The sequence below is a fragment of the Gambusia affinis genome, linkage group LG04 (genome assembly GCF_019740435.1).
Source record: "Gambusia affinis linkage group LG04, SWU_Gaff_1.0, whole genome shotgun sequence".
Classification (NCBI taxonomy): domain Eukaryota; kingdom Metazoa; phylum Chordata; class Actinopteri; order Cyprinodontiformes; family Poeciliidae; genus Gambusia; species Gambusia affinis.
In genome coordinates this window covers 32,276,614-32,296,754 of record NC_057871.1, presented here as the reverse complement: position 1 = coordinate 32,296,754, position 20,141 = coordinate 32,276,614, and the positions used below count along the sequence as shown (strand labels likewise).

Sequence of the window (20,141 nt, the reverse complement as noted above, 5' to 3'; positions counted from 1 at the left end):
TGAAACTGTTGGCCTGCTGTTATGCTAGAGGCTCAACGCTCATCTTTATTTTGGGAGTTTCGCTCTGATTGGCTGTCAGTGCCATCAGTCAGATTACTGTAGGGCTCAGCCTGGTTGCTAAGAAACAGAGCAAAGACCCCTTACCAGGTCACTAGGCCTGTCTTTCAGTTAACATTAATTTCAGTTATGAGCATGTGTGTTCATGTACAAGTGCAGCTCGGGGGGGGGGGGGGGGGGGGGGCTGAGTGACAGAGCAGATTTCTAACCAAAAGGTTTTAAAGTGGAACAGTTTCCACTGTTTTGTGCTGCTCCAGTTCTTTCTGATATGATGCAGACACACGAGTGAGTCTCCACCCCCTCATGCTGCCTCAAACCCAGCTGTGCCCACATCCCTTTACACACACGCACACCCAAACGCACACACACACACACACACACACAGCCCTTCCACTTTGAGGACCTTCATTGGAAATTCTGCATTTCTTAACCCTCATTTTTTTATGTTGCATGTCAGATAAAGACCAATTGTAATGCTCATACTCTCCCAAATGTGTTTTAAATCCACAATTCATCAGAGTTCAGCAAGTGCAGTGATCCTCTGTTTGAGCTGAAAGTCCAGGGCGTGCGTATTCACAACATATATGCGGTGCCATATTTTACTCACAAGTCGGCATGTATAAAAATGAACTTTGCGTCAAAGTTTGCGTAACTATATGCACACTTTCTCCCTGGCGTGACAACGTATGGCAGCCATGCAAACTTTTTCTGTGGACAATAACAAACTACAAACCATCAAAACTCACCTAAATACACTGAATGTTTACTCCATTCAGTTATTTAGACCAAGAAGCATCAAAACCCAATGTTTTTTCATAATTTTAATATTTGATTGTTTAAACGTAAATATGAAACTGAACTGCATTTATCCTCAGACAATAACCTAACATGAATGCAAAATAATAAAAATAGACAAAAAGGATGTGAAAACTTCCCTCACATGTAAATAGTACTTTCCTCAGTTTTTGTCTCATAAGGATGTAACGCATTGGTCTGTACACCAGCGTGCATAAAATGCATCTATGGGTCATTTCAGTGTCGCTCAAAAGAAAACAGGGTTGGTTCAGCAGATTAAGTCCAAACAGGTTTGATTATTGAAGGTGATCAGGTGTGGAGACAATCACAGGTATATCAGTAGCTTCATAAAGGTGAGCCGCTACCTGTGGAGAGCTTTGGCTCTGATGGAGAACATCACCAATGGAAGGATTCAGAGGGAGCCATTGACCAGAGATCAAGTTGATCTGCTGGGGAATATTGATGATGGTTTATTAGCGTTTAGATTAATCCAGACTGATCATCCGGTAGCTCTGAGCAGAACTTGAAGACGGAACCGTGCAGTCCCGGTGCAACTGCAGTCATCCTTCAGTGCAGCCGCCCGCTTTGTGAATGCGCCTTAGTAGACAAAAAGCATCTCTATTCTGTAAATGTAAAACTGATGCACAAGATTCCTCTATTGAGAATAAATGTCCACATTCCCATTCAAAGGACTCTCTGACACACTGTCTGTCTTTAAATCTCGGCTGAATGCTCTGCTGTTCAAACAGCATTTACACAATCTGCATTTGGAATTTTTTCCTTTAATATGTATTATTATTATTTTTGTGAGGTGACCTTATGTGTCTTGAAAGGACCTTTTAAATAAAAATATGTAGTTATTATTATTCTAAATACTTATTCTGCTACAAGCAAAGATGTTGCCATGGTTACTGCTTCACAACATCCTGGTGTTCATACTAATTTACATTAAGATGTATTTCTGGGCGGCGGCAGGGCGAACCAGCAGCTGCTCTATTTCCTGCAAATTAAGATTTATAAAGGAAAAGTCTGCACGGCTTTCTACATGGCAGTTTTTATGTGCGCCGCACTTCTCAAAAAGGCTGCACAGTGGCACAGTTGGTAGAGCTGTTGCCTTGCAACAAGAAGGTCCTGGGTTCGATTCCCGGCCGGGGATCTTTCTGCATGGAGTTTGCATGTTCTCCCTGTGCATGGTGGGTTCTCTCCGGGTTCTCCGGCTTCCTCCCACAGTCCAAAAACATGACTGTCGGGTTAATTGGTCTCTCTAAATTCTCCCTAGGTGTGAGTGTGTGTGTGAGTGTGTTGTTTGTCTTGTATGTCTTTGTGTTGCCCTGCGACAGACTGGCGACCTGTCCAGGGTGTACCCCGCCTCTCGCCCAGGACTCAGCTGGAGATAGGCACCAGCAACCCTCCCGACCCCATTTAGGGAAGAAGGGTGTTAAGAAAATGGATGGATGGATGGATGGATGGATGGACTTCTCAAAAATTTTTCAGAGTGTGAAAACTGCCCACTGTTTTATGGACGAGGGCCCTGGACATTTTCCAAGATCAAGTTTTTTGGATTGTGATTACGTGAGTACGTCCTGAAAATGTACCAGATTGGACCTTGCTGGTGAGGTTTTAGTCATAGTCCCCAAGCAGGCAGATGGCATAGCACTGCAGAGATGGTAGTAAAATGTGCAAACAGGAACAAAAAAACTCAAAAAATAAATTGAAGTATTTTCAATAAAGAAAAATTCATTTGGTTTCATTACGGAGTGATATATGTCAAACATTCGTTTCTGCTAATCTTGCTTTATACCACTAAAGGTTGATAACAACCCAAAATTCAGTTTTTTAGCACCAATTGCAATTTTTTGGTTGATCACTAATCTTTAAAAGCAGTGGGTAGACAGTTATTAACGAGGGCCATGCAGACGTGACCTGGTGGACCGCTCTGTCAGTCAAACCTCTTTCACAGCAGAGCAAAGGAGGACAGTGGCCAATTTTTAGACCTTTCCAGAGGTAGATAAGATCAGTGGATAAGATGTGGCTTCACATATACTGTATCAGTCGCTCACCAATCTCCAAAAATCTAGGCAGATTTGTGTATTGGACTTATTTTTTAGATTAAATAAGGGCAATAAAAATGTTTTTAATTCATAAATGTTAGCCCATTGAAGCTTATTTTCATGCACAGTATATGCAGTCAATACTTGGTCTGGGTTCTTTTTGCATGTATTAGTGTATCAACATTCTTGAGCATCTTGTGATCTGCTTGCACAGAGAACTTACTTGGACTACCGACTCTGGGCATGTTGGCAGTTTTTTTAATCAAAATTCTTCACAGTTCTAAAGGGAATGGGTGATTTCAAAACCTTTTGAGACCTTTTTAAATCCCCTCTTGACTCATGACAGTTGCAGTTCAAGTCCTTCATTCGTCTCTAACTCCAACCACAGCCAATTCTTTGTGAATCTCCATCAAACCCTTGAATGCTTTTAGCTGTACAAACCTCTCAAGATGTAGAACCTTATAGTCTCTAAATCAGCACTCTGATTCTTTTTGTTTTTTTACTCCACTAAGCTTCTATTACTATAGTTGGTTCCAGCCTTGTGTAGACAGCTAGGTCCTTAAGTAAATGATCATTTATGACTGAATATTTCTGAGTCACATTTGCTCATCTGCACTGACTAATGCCCACTCATTCTCACACTGATATGCAGGGCCGGATTTAGGAGGATGGGGGCCGCTGGGCTGGAGTCAGGATGGGGGCCCCTGGGCTAGAGTCAAAAAAAAAAAAAAAAAAAAAAAAAATATATATATATATATATATATTTGTTTTGTTTTAGAGGATGAACAGAAAATGACCGAACAGTAAGTTTTAACAACTTACAACTTTAATAAGCCAGTTGTCACAAACTACAAACAACTCTGAACTCTTTTCTAGAAAGACTAAACCACATGTTGGGGTTGAAACTAGAATATGATGCTTGCATCACAAAATAAAATCACTGAATAGTTATTGTTGCCTGGACTTCAACACAAACTATAAAACAGATTGAGTGCAAGAAAGTGCAATGCTCAAATATACTTTTACAAAGCAAAGCGAGTAAAACAATATTTATACAAATATCCCCAGCATTTACAAGTCCATATAAGTACAAGTGGAATATATCAAAACTCAAACTTTTTCTTTGGTTTTAAAGTTCTTGGTAAATAGTGGAGGAAATAAATGTCAAAAAAGTGCTTCTCTGCCAGTCAGACAGAACATGGATATAAACAATATCTTCTGGAAAAAAGAGATCAGGCATACTGTAGTTTTCAGAAAATATCCTGACCCAGGTAAGTCCAAAGTGCTGCCCTCTGAAGGATTTTTTAAAGTTTAGGCATTTGCGTTCAGTTGCGTGCTTCCAGTCACTGAAACCAGTTTCAAAGTTTGACTGAGTATTAGCATTTCTGAAAATGCGGCATGCAAAACAAAATGCAGCTCCGGTGGATGGAGAGTAGAGCAGCCACGGTCTTTCGACGTACTCACCATTTAACATCTTGCTTTTAAAGTGAGATTTGGAGAAGTGACGCTTTTGATGCTTGTACACCCGTTCTGATGCTTGAAAGCCAACATTCATATTTTGACAGCTCTCCGGTCCTCGCTCAGCCCAGTAAGCTCGCACGGACTCGTCAATTTCCCCCCAATGCGCCGGATCGGTACTGTACGGATCCACAGTCGTCTTTCCATCTGCGGAAGAAGATCCCGCTTCCACCAACTCTGACTCCACAGACGCCAGTCCAGCCACCGACTCAGTCACGGTTATAGGTTCTGGCGGGATCTTAGTGCCGGTGTTAGCATAGCTAAGGGTTTGAGGAGCGGGGATAATAATGTTTCTGCTCCATCTCCGCTAACAGGTTTAAAAAAGCCTGTCAATTTAGGCATTTTGTTTGTCGCCTCTTTGGCGCGATGCTCTTTTTCTTTTCTCTTCCTTCTTTTCTGCGCTCCGCTGTCATATTTTCTGTTGTCCGCCATTGTAAAATAATATTCCCTTGACGCTCCTCCTCCCCAATGCGTAAGATGCGTCAAAAGTGGACCAATAACAAGCAAGCATTCAAGATGGACGTTTGCCAGAACAAATTGGAACATTTTTCATCGGTGCTGTCAAAATCATGGTAGTCATTGATTAAATTCTGACACTATCCATTCACAAAAATATAAAACATCCTTCGGGGCCCCCGAAATGCCGGGGCCCCGGGCTGCAGCCCCGGTAAGCCCCTGCTAAAATCCGGCCCAGCTGATATGATATGGTAGACCATTTGGGGTTAATGTATTGCTCAAGGGCACTTCAACATGGTTGACAGAGGTTAGGAGAGTGGAATTGAGCTCAGTCAGCCAGTGTACTCTACCCACTAAGATGCAGTTGTCAGGAGCCTTTTCCATGATTGTGTGAACTATTACATTGCAATAAAGCAACTGTATTAAACTCTTGTAGCTGACGTTTATGTAGTTTTCACATCATCTATGAGTTTCCCTCAAACACATGTACTGTTGCAGTGCTAATGTTTTATAGATGAATTGACAGGGATTCACTGCCTTGCCAAAAAAAGAAATCTCCACCAAAAGTAAAACTCACAGACTAATATTTTGTTGAACCGCCTTAAGTTTTTTTTCCATCAACATCTCATTTGACTACTGTGGAAAGCCCAAAGATTCCCAAAGATTCTCAATGGGGTTAAGGCCAAACTCTGGTGTGAAAATGCTACCTGAAGAAACCATTCATCAGCAGAATAACTTGGTCCTTCAGTGTCTTCAGGTGTTCAGGTCACCTCCTAATGTTGCTGAACCTGGACCCGACTGACTGCAGCAACCCCAGATCACAGCACTGCCACCGCAGGCAGCTAAAGTAGAGGCTGGGCATGATATGTCACTTCATCTGCCTCTTTTCTTACCCTCATATGCTCATCACTCTGGAAGACGGTAAATCTGGACTTATCAGATCACATGGGTTAGGGTTTGGGTAGGATTAGGGAGCTTGCTGGTTGTAGCCTAATGTGTGGACAGTCCTAGTAGCTTCTGGGTCTCCTTAAACATTTTCTCTGCTTTATGCCAATGATTCGGCCCTTCTTAAACAGACTGACATCCTTTCCATGACTCCAGCATGTTTCTTTTCACACAGCTTAAGAAATGAGAAGCTTCTCATTGCATCAGCTAAGGTTTGCCATGGTATGAATTAGACCCATCAACCCAAAAAGATTTTTTGTATCCTTGTTATGACTGTTTCCAAATATTAAGAATATATATATAAAAAATGTGTTGATTTAGATAACCGATAATGATCACTGTCGGTCTCTGTTATCAGTCTCGGACATTCATCTTTTCCTTTTCTTGGCCTAACTTCCTGTTTTTTTCTTTTTCTGTCTTTTGCTCCTTCTTTTAGTTGCTATTCTGTCCAACCTTAACGATAATTTGCATTTTGAAGGCCTTCCCTTAAGTACAGTGCAGCCAGCCTGTTAGTCAAATTCACCCCTTGTTGGTGCCTAGAATGTGGAATTAGTCTGTGTTGAATTCAGCTAATGTGACCCTTTTGCTCACCTACACTAATAAGCACAAACACAAGCTCTCTGTTGGTTAACTCCATGAATTGTGTGGAAAGTGTCTGTGGTTGCCACGGTACCTCATTAAAACTTAATGAGAAGGTGAATAATTAAGAATAAAGCTGCGCAAGGTCACCCTGAGTATTTTTAGGAACTGATCTTTGTTTCAAGATGGAAGTATTAATGGTGCTTGACTGAAAAATAGTGAAGCAGTCATGTCTTAATTCCATTTTCTGCTGTTGCAAGTCACTGTAAGGTGGAAGTGGTTTAAATCAGCAGGGTGCAATGTTGTTCTGTTGGATTTCACTTGTTATGTGAGGCGAACCACATTGATGCAGCTCTAGAGGCGACGAGCTGTCACTGATCCACTCTGCTGATTCAGGATTGGTTATAGTCTCAACTTTGTTTGTTGGGTTTTAGTTAATCTACATCTGACCCAGAGTGGAAGAAACTTATATATGTGTTTCTAATGCTTAGTTGGCTATTTAAAGTTAGTTGGCCTTGATGTTCCAAACAGTAAATACACTGATTGAAGATGAAAAATCTCACAAAAATGACTGAAAATCACTATTTAGACACAACATAATAAGAATGAAAATGCTTTTTTTATAGAGAATCACAACAAAACTTGTCAGTACAACCCGTGGGCGTCCCCGGCTCCAGAGGAGTTCAGCTGGGGAGGCATTGACTTATTTTGGAGGGGAATGCAAACAAATTTTTATTTGAATATAAATACATAAACAAACTTCTATGCAATATTTACTTGAAATAACCAGGTTAATACAAAAGAAACATTAAGACATGTATAAAATGTTGCGAAATTCCACTCAAATTTGCATAAAAATCAACTCAGATGTTGCAGAAATCTAAGAATCTAGTGTATCCAAACAAAGAAGTCTATTTATTTAAATGCAAAATCAATATACTCAAGTAAAAGCAGCAATAATATTATTCCAGTAAAAGTAAAAAGCACAGTGCAGTAAAACTACTCATACAAGTACCTTTTTCCCCAAAAAGTAGCTTAAGTAAATGTAACCAGTATAACCCACTTTTGAGCATCGATAATGTTAGCAGACTATTCTTAACAAGCTTAGCAAGAATCATTTAGCTAACATTATCTGCATCCAACAATATCACTCAACACACTCAGTTAGCTTGGGGAAAAAATTGTGCAGTTTTTTGCCATGATTCTAACACACACCTGTCTCTACAAAGCAGCAGGTCTCCCTCACTACGCCAAGGTGGCACTCATGTTGCGTTTAAAGGCTGCAGGAAAAGCATGTTATGACATGTCAACACTTGATTCAACGGTTGTAACAGATGAAAAAAGTGCAAGGGGCAGATGGCACAGTACGGGAGCTTCTACTATATTAAATTTAGATATAGGAATAATAGAAATTCGGTCACTCTGAGGTTGGGAAAAAAAAACTACTTCCAGTCCAGGGGAGGCCCTGCTGACTCTCTGGGCGGGGAACACCCGCCCATGCCGCTGGGCCTGTGCCTGGGACTGCAGTGATTGAAGGCGCAGCCCTAATATATGCACTAATTCACTAATTTTGACAAATAGACCCTTAATAAATTAGAGGCCAGGAATTTCCACTTGTTAATCCTCAACCAGTTCTGAGAATATGATCCCTAAACCACGACACCCCCACCTCCATGTTTTATACTTGGTATGGAAGTATAAGCCATGTCTGGTTTATGCCTCTGTTCTGGTGTCCAAATATTTCAGTGTTACTCCTTTATCCAAAGAACATTATTCAAGAAACGTTTCCCTTCTCTCTGGGAAACTTTAAGTTGGCCTTCATGTTTTTCTTAGAAAGCAAGTTTTCTGCTTGGACATTCTATGAAACTGGTCCAGAGGCATCACATCAACAGTAGCAACAGATTCTTGTAAATCATTTCTGGGTTTTTATAGACAACTGTTAGCATCTGGTATTCTGCTTTTAGAATGAATTTAGTCCAATTTGGGCATGTTGTCTTTTATTTTCTGTGTTTTTTGATATTTTCCATTAAGGGGATTGACAGACTTCAAGGTCTTTTGCAACCTCTTTAAATCCCAGGAAGCACTGCTATGAAACGTTGATAAACTGCAGTCTTTTTTCTGAAAGCCTTGGGTTGCCAGTGTGATCAAGTTCAGTTCCACTGTAACAATCAGGAGCATATCAATCTAAATATCCACGTTTAAAGGGTTGGCCTCCTTCAAAATGTGGATGTGACGGCCCTGTGTGATTTTAGCCATTTTTAATTGGAATAAATATGAAGGTGTCCAAATTTATTCCTCCAAAGATTTGATTTTCATCTAGATTCCTTGATTTTTATTTTTTTTGTTTGGTCTTGTCCCATAAAATTTCCAAGGTATTCTTAAAATTGATTTTAAACATCAATATGTCCACATATTTTTGAAAAACACATGGATTGCTTTAGGGAGTCCTATTTTTCTAATATGACTATACTGTCCACATCCATGATGGTGAATGTCAATTGTAGGATTGAACCAGATGAGTTCACTAAGATAGTTATTTCTTTCCTTTCAGTAAATGCACAACAATAAAGCTACCCAATTTCTACATCCTATGTTGAAAAAGAAATGTCATCATCAACAACCTTTCAAAAATCTGACTTAGTTGCAGAGCATAAATGTTCATTAATGTATGTTAGCTTGACCTGCTGTCAGATTGCATCTCATTGAATCTATGATCATCATTAAACACATTCTAACAAAACATTTGATTGAAACTCTTGATCACACTGGGTCCCTGTTGCTGCAGTTTTCACACTTACACTGACCCTGAACCTCTAAGTGCTTCTCATCTGGACTTAACTTTGAAGTTCTGAGCACTGCAGTACTTGTTGGAAAATCTGTTTGGTTCAACAAAACATTTGACTGAGCAGTGTTGACAGTGTGAACACTGTTTATTTTAGTCACTCACCTCATTGACTGAGCAGGAAACACAGCAGATTCAGAGCTTTCTGCTGTTTGAAGCTACTAATGTGGGAAGTTTCTTGTCTCAGCTCTAATGTCACTGGGTGTAATTATGATTCCAAGCCTGATATGACTCCATTTGCAGTATGTTATACAGAAACAAAAACGGTATTTATAGAGAAAAGACATAAAGAGCATTTTATCTAATGTGAAGCTCTGAAATATGGTTTTGTTGCTATGTTTTGGACGCTGATGAAACCAGAGTTAATATTTTCTTTTTTTTTTCTCTTCCTCTGTAGTGTGCTGTTTTGTGGTCCATAAGCGCTGTCATGAGTTTGTCACTTTTTCCTGTCCAGGGGCCGACAAGGGACCTGCGTCTGACGTAAGTAAAGAATGTTTACAGACACACCCATTCAGCAAAAAGTTTGTTTTCTTTGCCCTGTAATCCCACTCAGAAAGATGATCTAACAGAAAAACTGTTCTAGAAAAACTGTTCTTTGCTCCTAGATATACGGTATATTAGAAGAGTATTAATCCTCCTTGAACTTTTAACATATTTTGTCCTGCTATACCCATAAACTATTTAGTTGTTCATTTGAATTTTGTGTGATATTGCAACATTCCAAAGTGATGCATAGTTCTGAAGTAACTATGACTTTCAGGGTTTCCATTAAAAAAATATGAAATATGTTTCTATTTAACCTTGTTTGCTCAGATACCCTTAAAATAATTTCTAGCATAAAATGTTAGTAACTTTGGAGGAACGGGAGAGATCCACAGCTCAGGTGGGAGAATCAGCTGTTTTACAACACGGGTGTCCATGTCCAGGCCACCAGGACTGGTGATCCTGGATGTTTTACTTCTCTCCCTGGTTTAATGCACCTGGATCCAATGATGGCTCCTAGAGGCCTAAGAAGAACATTGACCTGCTGAGAATGTTGTTAGTACCACCAGGGACAGAACTAGAACATGCAGGATGCCGGCCCTCCAGGACCCACTTTGGACACCACTGTTTTAGATACTCCAACACAGCTTATTCATTTGGCTCCATTACCTCCTATGTTTGTAGAACTGTCACAATAACAAATTTTGCTGAGGGATTAATTGTCTCAAAAATTATTACGATAAGCAATAATATTGTTTGAAGACCTTTCTACACTGATTTAATAGAAATGACATAATAATGCATGCGATTTCCTGCCAAAGATAGATACACTTTATTTTCAAAAGAACATTTAACACTGCAACTGATAAAATAAACAAAACAACCAAAAATAAAATGGATTCTCAGTCTCCATTAACAAAAATGTACTTGAATAAAAACACCAAAGTGTAAATAAATAAACCATATTGCCCTTCAGTAATGATTAGATTTAAATAGAGAAGATGGAACATCGACTACCTGATGCAATAGTTCACACTACACGTTAGTTCACTCCTACATTTTCTCCTGATCACAATCTTAAAACGTTGAACGTTCTCTAAGATTGTCTCTTGTGATTTCATAACCGATCATCCTGTAGTGTGGTGTGTTATGGTAGATCGTTGTAGCGCTCTGATCTAAATCAGGGTTTTCCCCACTGGGAGCTTAACGCAGCCTGTTGAATGTGACAGGTAGCCAATCAGAAAGCCGGATTCTCCTCCTGATTACAGAGGGGAATCCCAAACAGCTGACACGGCGCAACCCGAAGTCCAGTGGACATTGGAGATGATATGTGGAAACAACATTAATGTTTATAAAGTATTTGGTGCAAAGAATATAGAAATGATGAGGGGAGGAGTTGGAGTGAAATTGATATGCAGTTGATGAACCCGGTAACTTTTCAGCTGTTCTTCATTAACGTGACATAAACAGATTATAATGATTTTCATTCAGTCAGGACGTTACACTGACACTAGAGCCACATGCACTGCAGGTAGATTGTAGTAAAGCATTGATTAATGCCTGGTTTTAAAATGAGTTCACTGAACTTGTAGCCAATTTTTTGTGCCCATTGTTGGACACCACACGGCACGATGGAACCGTTATACCTAGGATTTCTGTTGGCTAATGTGTGATCTCTCAGGTTTTGAAAATGGGCCGACAATCGGCCGACAGCTCTAAGATGGTGTAGTGTGAACTGGACATTACACTGAGGAAATGAGGAAGGGAGGGTCAGTGGAGAGCAGTGGAGTTGAACCTTTTTTTCATTCAGTGTCATCAACAGAAAGAGAAAAAGGCTGGAAGAGACGATAATGGAGATAATTAAAATGACGTTGATAGTTTTAATTTATTGTACAATTAATCGATTTATCGTTTATCGCAACAGGCCTATATGTTTGTGAATACAGCTCACAGAGGCCTGGCAGTAAAGCTTCAGTTTTTCACTGTTGTATGGTTTGGTTTAAAAAAAGTTCTGAGTTTATGGAGACTTGGTAATGCTAAAGGAAAAGTATAAAATCCCTTGAATTTGTGCCATGTGTGACATCTAATATATGACTTGCATATGAAATCATCTCTAACTTATCTGTATTCAAGAATCTAGACTTAAAAAATTAGCAAAACAACTAAACTGTTCAGAAAAGAATAAAAAAGGTTCAGATTAGAAACGCTGAACTTGAACATCCATCACAGAGAGTCACCATCAAATATGACTGAGTTTGAGCTGTTGTTCAAAAAAATTGGGCAAAGATTCAGTCTATTGATGTGTAAACCTGGTTAATATCTTTCTAAAAATAAAAATGGGTTTATAAAGTATGGAAGGTCATGCCTGCCACACTTTTGACTTTTCTTTTTTGTTAAAAAGAAAATAAGAATAAAGAAAATGGGTAAAATCATCTATGTTCACAATTATTCATTATGCAGTGTTGTGTTACACAAATGCTGCTGGAGGAACTCTCTTGCACGCATAAATAGTGTTGTGGACTTTGGCTTCTTGTCCGGTCCAAGTCCTCTTAGGAAAGGTGCATAAAGTAGAGATATGCTGCCTGGCTGCTTGGGGTAATGATCCAGGACTCTTCTCTCATGCTGTACTTTTATTGAGCATGTACAGTATTGTTCCAGTCATGCTGATGTTTATTAATCTCTAATTCTGTCTTCAAAAGTACCAGTCTAACAATCTCTGATCAGTGGAAACACCCACTGGGAAACATCAGTTAACTTAAATAAAAAAAACAAATATCTGTTTGACCCATTAAATTTGACATTTTAACATTTCCTAAGCAGTGTTGCATTTGCACGACACCAGACATAATTCTGCAGAAAATTGTCTATAATGATGTTTTTCCAGTTGTTGATCTGGCCTCCAGGATTACCTGAGAGGTTTTTCCATGGAAAGAACGACGAGCCACAACAGCTTCAACTGCCAGTTATTTATGTACTAACTGCTGAAAAGGCGCCAGTTCCCACAACGTTTACTTCCTCTTACAACACAGGCAGCTAAGAACAGTGGCAGTGTGGAAATAAGTAATTTTGCCTTCACAAACTGATAAGTTATAGCTTTCTTCTGCATATATGCATGGTTTTTTAAACTAATTCAGACACAAAGCTGCTTAATTGAACTATCGTCCAAGCTAGAAAGGGAGAATGTTTACTGGTTTGCTGACTCAGCTCTCTAAGTACAGTCCGTAAGACAAATTAACAACTGATACTCAATATAGATTTGCTAATAATTGTCCTTTTTTTAAAAGTTTTTTTTAGGACTAAATAACTTATGTCTCAGTAAGATCTAGAGGGACTCATTCATGCTTGTATCTTTAGTCGCATTGATTACTGCAACAGTATCCTCACAGGTCTGCCTAAAAATCAAGCCTCAAGCTGCTGCTGAAGTTCTTCTTAAATCTAGGAAGAAACAGCACATCTCCCCTACAGGTGCACCGATTGCAATTTTTGGTCAGAAAACTGCAGACAGATCTGTATTGATCTTTAAAAAGTTTGACCTGCCAATACTGGCTTTTTTGTCAGTATAGATTAAGGAAATCAGCAGCGATAACCCTGCACCCTTAATCAACCCAGTTCTAAAGTCCTTCACTGGCTCCCTGTGCTCAGAGAACAGACTTTGACAAACTGTTCTTAGTTTATAAATTACCTTCCACACCTCTCAGGTCATCTTCTGTTTCTGCTCTGCATCCTCAGAACCAGAACCAAACATGGAGAAGCAGCGATCAGCTTCTATGTAACAACGAACAGACTTCCAGAAAACCGCAAAACAGCCAAAACACAGAGTACCTTTAAATCCAGACTAAAAAAACAGTTTAGAGTTTATTTGAAACTCTAACCAACATTTTGATGTATATTGATGGCACTTGACAAAATGTAATGTTAACTGGTTTAGTGTGTGGTATCTTTTTTGACTTTGTATTTTTAGATTTTTATGATGTTAAGCACTTTGAACTGCCTTGTTGTTGAAATGTGCTGTAAAAATAAACTTTGATTCTTTATGTGCCTCCAGGATCCTCGCAGTAAACACAGGTTTCGGGTCCACACCTATTCCAGTCCCACCTTCTGTGACCACTGTGGCTCCCTCCTGTATGGGCTGATACACCAGGGCATGAAATGCGACCGTATGTATTCAAAGTATTTAGCTGCTTATTTGTGTGCTGTAGCCTGAGCACAGAGAACTGTGTCTTTGGCAGCAAAGTGAGTGTGTTCAGAGAGAATCTCCTCCATTTTTGTGCATGTTTTACTCCCACTCTTCAATGTATTTCTGGTGTTTTCACCAGGGTGCAGTTGTTCTCCTTTCAGTTACAGTTAGGATAGAAAAAATAACCTTCCTTTCTTTTTTTTAAAGCTGCAGTATATATTTTTTTATTTAAAAAATATGGTTTTTATTTATCTGTTGATATTCTTACCATTATATCATTAGAATACAATATATGGCAATAATCTGTAAAGAAATTGAGCTCCTTTACCTTTTCACTTCTCCTAGTACTGACTGCAGAAAGTCAGAAACAACCAATCAGAGCCAGGAGGAGGGTCTTAACGCTGTCAATCACTCTCATGCTCACCCTCTCTCACTTGCTTGTTGCTAAGCTACAGCTGGTTCACCAGTACATAGCCTGCATATTTTTGTAAAAGTTACATTCTGTAGTGTTATTTATGGGTCCACAGAAAATCTGCCCAAATTTCCAGAATTTTGGATGATTCAGTTCAAAATTAAAAAATACTTTATTAATCCCAAAGGGAAATTAAATGTTGTTATAACGCATCAAGATTCTTCAAAGAGCCATTGAAGGTGACGATGGCTATCATCAGGAAAAATCTCTTGATCCAGTCTGTACCACACTGAACCTGAAGAAGCCTCTGACTGAAGATACTCTGTTTTCTCAAGACAGTATTGTGAAGAAATTGTCCATAACCTTCTTGATTTTATGAAGAATCCTTCTTTGCATCGTCATCTCCAGAGATTCCACAGTCGTCCCCAGAGCAGAACCAGAGCAGAACCAGAGCAGAACCAAAGCAGAACCAGAGCAGAACCAGAGCAGAACCAGCCTTCTTTATCAGGCTGTTGAGCCTTTTTAGGTCCCTGGCTCTGATGCTGATTGATGAAGAGATGACTCTCTCAACAACAATCTTATAGAAGATCTGCAGCATCTTGCTGCAAAACCTAAAGGTTCTTGGCTTCTTCAAGAAGTCCAGTCTGCTCTGTCCCTTCTTATAGACGCTTCATGGTTGATTCTCCAATCCAGTTTGTTGTCCAGATGAACACAGAGGGATTTATATTCCTCAACCACCTCCACTTCTTTTCCCATGATGGAAACAGGACTTGATCTAACCCTGTTCCTCCTGAAATCAACAATCACCAAAACATAACCTAATTGCAATATTGCTCCGACATTTTCCAACATGTCCCCTCACCAGCTGCCAGCTGGCTGGATGTTTCAAATTTGGTTTACTGGAGGAGAACGCCTGACTCCTGACACATTGTTATAAAAACTCCCGCTAATTTTCCCCAATGAGTGGAAGTTAAACACCAATATTATTCAGACAGGTGACATCTAGCTGTAAAATGTGTGGTTTACTAAAGTATTTCATTTGTTCCTGAGAAAATCGGTTTGATTGATTAAAGCCTTCAAACAAACTAGTTTTATTTAACTGTAATTGCCTATCTGAGATCTGGAGAATATTATATTTGAGATTGAATCATTTGCTTATAGTTTTTTCCTGGTAGAAATGTCCAACACATGTTTGAAAATTTTAGAATCAAACTAACAGATTTATTTTTTACTATGGAACAGTCTTTGCTATAAAAGGTGAAGAATAATACAGAAATCAGGAGTAATACATGACTGAAAAACAAAGTTTGGCTCCATTGTTTTTTCCTTCACCACTCTCTGCTTTGCTGTCACAGTTGCTAGGCAACATGAGTTACGCTGAGGTGGGGACAACACTGGGTCTAGACCTGTCCAAATTCACAGCTTTTCTCTTCCGGTCGTCGTTTATTCGCTGCCTGTGAAGGACTTGTCCTACGTAGACCTTGAATTCAGACACAGCTATTATTTACAGCTAGTGAATTTTACATGCAACAGTTCTGCATACAGTAAGCAAATAGGTTGCTTAATCTTTTATTATTATTAGCTATAATATGTCTCTCTCCATCAGCAGCAGTCATGGGCAACATGCAAAATATACATAAAGCAATCCAGACTTCTTAAAAATGCTATGAAGTTGCATTTTGTTTAAGCTGCAGTATAAAACTTTAATAAAAAATATGTTTCTCCATATTTGTTAAAGCTGTGATAATGTTGTGTAGGACTATCTGGACTGACAGGAGGCTGTTTTTTTTATTATCTGTTTATAAAGATTGTTTGAATTTCTGTCAGTAATAAGTATATTTTTGGTTGTGTAATTCTAAAAAGAGCAGAGAGACAGGAAAAATCTGTATGGATTCCTTGGAATTATGCTAACTATCTTGTCATTGAACACTGTGTGCTTACTTTTTTCACTGGGATGGGAGGATTATGCTGCTGGTTAGAGCTCCTGCTGACTGACTCATCTGTTAAGTGTGATAAAAGGTACAGGGGCAAGTTAAATACAGTATATCAATATGTTGGTAGATTTGTTCCTTCGTTCATTAAATGAAATGCAAACTATGCTAAATGGTTGATAATCTACAGTCTACCCACCTCTCTTGGAGAAAACATTTACAAATTGATGATAGAGAACATTCCTTTTCTCTCCATCTTTCTTTTTTTTTTAGAACCTGTCTTGATTATTTTTCTTAGCAGCATAGTAACCACCACAGTCATTCTTGTCTTTTACCAACTGCTGCTGAACACGGTCCGTCACCTTCAAGCGATAAGCAGGAACAAACTATTTCATACAGATCCACGGGTCTTCAGGGCAAATATGGATGTGTGCTTTTTGTTTCTGGGAGGGGGAACATAAAATTTTACTGCTAAAAAATATTTTAAAAACATAATATTAATATTAATGTTTTTCAACTTTTTCCCCCTATACGGCGCCCCTGTCAGCAAGATATTGAAAATGATCATTTTTTTAACTGGTATCAACAACAGTTGTCACTATTACACTGATGACCAGTTCAACAGCAGCATTCATCACCATCAGCTTTATTAAAAACATAAATGTATCCATAGAAAGATCATTTTAGAAAATTGAAAAAGAAGCAATCACATAAAAAGATGTACAAGTCACTGATTTACAGAAAGGCTAGACTGCCAGTGATTCCACATTCTGGACTTAAACCTGACTGAGCTTTGTGAAATATCTGCTAGTATCTGGATGATGTTGTTTGTAGAAACACATAACCTCCACATAAACCTGTACAGAAGGTTTTGTAAGACAGCATAAAAAGTGGAGACACCAACACCAACTAATGTCTGACTAGCTCTAGTCCATCTCGGCATCTAGAGCAGCATCCTCATTCCGTCATTGTATGCCACTTTGAGTTTCTATAAACTGCTTTGTTTACACTGTCTACATAAGTGTGCAGTATACATAGGAGTGCAGATTGCTTTATGGAGAGCCACTTTCACTGAGACAGAACACATCCCGAATTTCCGTACCAGCATGTTGGCTTGTACATACATTAAACGACGTTGTCTCTAACTGTTATCAGTCAGTCTATTATCTATTATCAGTCAGATAATCAATTATATAATGGCCCAGGTATTTGACAGCAGTACACACTTTAAGAACAACACCAGATAAAACTTCATCAAAACTGAACATAAGGTTTCAATAATTCACTTTAACAGTAGAGGCTTGAATGCAAATTTCTACAACATCACACAGAACCTCCAACAAACCTCACAGAGGTTTTAATATCATTGCAATATCAGAGGTAAGGCTCAATAGTGAAAAGGGCATGGACTTTGATGGTTATGAAATGGTTTGGTTGCATTTATCTGTGGGGATATCAACATTGATCTTCTAAATCCAAATAAACACAGAATGACAGAAGAATTTATTAACACCATATACATTCTAAACCTGCATCCTAAAATCACCAGGCCCAGTCAAATTGCATCACACTGTGCAACTTTACTGATAATATTTTTACAAATGTCCTTGAAAATAGTTTAATTAGTGGAATATTAATAGATGGCATAACTGATCATTTACCAGTGTTCACAGTCTATGACTGTAACTGCAAAATATCAGATCACAATACAGACGGTTCAGTCAGAAGAGTCATTGAAGGCACTTTGATGATTTGATGACTTATGATTGGAGATTAATTCATAGAATAAATTATGTGAATTCAAAATATTAAGAATTTTTAAGAATATTTAAATTACTATATAATAAGAACTGTCCGGTTAAGAGAAATAAGATGAAAAGCAGGCACAAACATGAGCAGTGGATTACAAAAGGAAACAAAATGCATGTAAAAAGAAAAACTAGCTTTTTAGGGAATTTATAAAACATAGAGCTTCTGAATCAGAAAATAAATATAAGAAATCTAAAAATAAGTTAACTAATATTTTAAAGGCATTTAAAAAGGAATATTATAAATTATTGGATAGTAATAAAAATAAGACTAAGGTGACATGGAACATTTTAAATTGTGGCAGGAAAACTTCAAACAGTAGCAATTGACTCATTTTAGATAATGACCAGGATATTACAAATATGAAGAATGTTGTAAATAAATTCAATAGTTATTTTGTGGATATAGGACCTCATTTAACAGAAAAAAATACCTGCAATAAAAACAGCAACTCATCTAAATTATGCTGAGAATAATACAAGTATCTTAACCCCATTAAGAGAAAGAAATCACTGATATTGTGAATAAATGTAAAAGTAAAACATCCACTGACTGTGATGATCTAGACATGAAAACAATTAAAATGATAATTGAGGGAATCTCTAAACATTAACTTACATTTGTAATTTATTGTTCCAAACAGGACAATTTTCCAACAAAATGAAAATAGCAAAGATCAAACCAATGTATAAAACTGGCAATAATCACAAAGTATAGTCCTGTTTCTCTTCTCCCTCAGTTCTCTAAAATTCTAGAAAAAATCACTACTTGGCAGTGATCAATATGGATTCAGAGCAAATCGGTCAACATCACCAGTTGTAACTGACTTAACAGAAGAAATTAGCAACGCAACAGAAAGTAAGAAATTAGCTGCATGGGTTTTTATAGATGTAAAGGAAGCTTTTGACTCGATAAATCATGATATTTTAATTAAAAAATTAGAATGTTATGGAATTTGGGGAGTAGTTTTGAACTGGATGAGGAGTTATTTAAAGAGCAGAAAACTATTTGTGAAGATGGGAGAGATTGAATCTGATTGTCTGGAGATTGGATGTGGGGAACCTCAAGGGTCAGAACTGGGACCAGTTTGATTTCATTTGTATATACGTAAACAACAAAAGCAAAGTGTCTAATGTATTAAAATTTGTGTTATTTGCTGACAGCACAAATATTCTGGTCTCTGGTGAAAACTTACAACAACTTCTTTATATAGTCGCCTCAGAAATTCGTAAATTAAAGAAATGGCTTGACAATAATAAATTATCACTAAATTTGGACAAGACTAAAATCATGGTTTTTGGGAAGTTTTACAAAAATACTCCAATTCAATTTCAGACAGGTGTAACTCTAGAAAGGGTTTATGTCACGTTTCTCAGGGTAAAAATTGATGACAAAATCAGTTGGAAACCTCATTTTAAACATTTACAGAATAAACTAAGTAAAAGCAAATCAATCCTGGCTAAAGCTAGACATATTCTGAATCATAAATCACTTCATATTCTATTTAACTCTCTGATTTTGCCATATTTAACATATGGCAAAATCAAATCATATGTGAATTAATTACAAAAGCTCTTTATATCCACTAAGTATCCTACAGAAACCAGCTGTTAGAATCATCCATAATGTTGGTTATTATGAGCAGACGAACCCGTTAGTCTTTAAATGTAGAATTCTTAAATTTGAAGATCTGGTGGAATTTAAAATTGCTCAAATTATGTTTAAGGCATCTAATAAACTGCTACCTGAGCTCATACAGAACATGTTTTATGAAAGAGAAGGGGGATATAACGTGAAGGGTTACTCCAACTTAAGAATTCGTAGTTTATGAACAACAAGAAAGAGCTTTTGGATTTCAATTCATGGGGTAAAGTTATGGAACAAGTTAAATGAGGAGTTAAAATGAAGTCAAAATTTAATACAACCTTTGATTGGACTTATTAATCAGGGTCCATCCAAATATTTTGTATGACTTTATGGGGTAGGAGTTCATAAGTTTCTTACTTCTTCCTACTCCTTTTCGACCATGTTAAGATTACTGTGGTACAAAAATATGTCTTTTGCATTCCTCGTTCTTGTGCATGAT

The 20,141-nt window shown here is 38.0% G+C and overlaps 1 protein-coding gene across 2 annotated transcripts in view; it reads left to right on the top strand.

The window, feature by feature from the left end:
• LOC122829859 (protein kinase C beta type-like) overlaps positions 1–20,141 on the top strand; it is a 68,244-nt gene that overhangs the window by 21,679 nt on the left and 26,424 nt on the right. For both annotated transcript variants that reach the window (XM_044114752.1, XM_044114751.1), the window contains exons 3-4: positions 9,641–9,723; positions 13,772–13,883. In XM_044114752.1, coding sequence (XP_043970687.1) covers positions 9,641–9,723; positions 13,772–13,883 — 195 coding nt within the window. The remainder of the gene's footprint in view (positions 1–9,640; positions 9,724–13,771; positions 13,884–20,141) is intronic.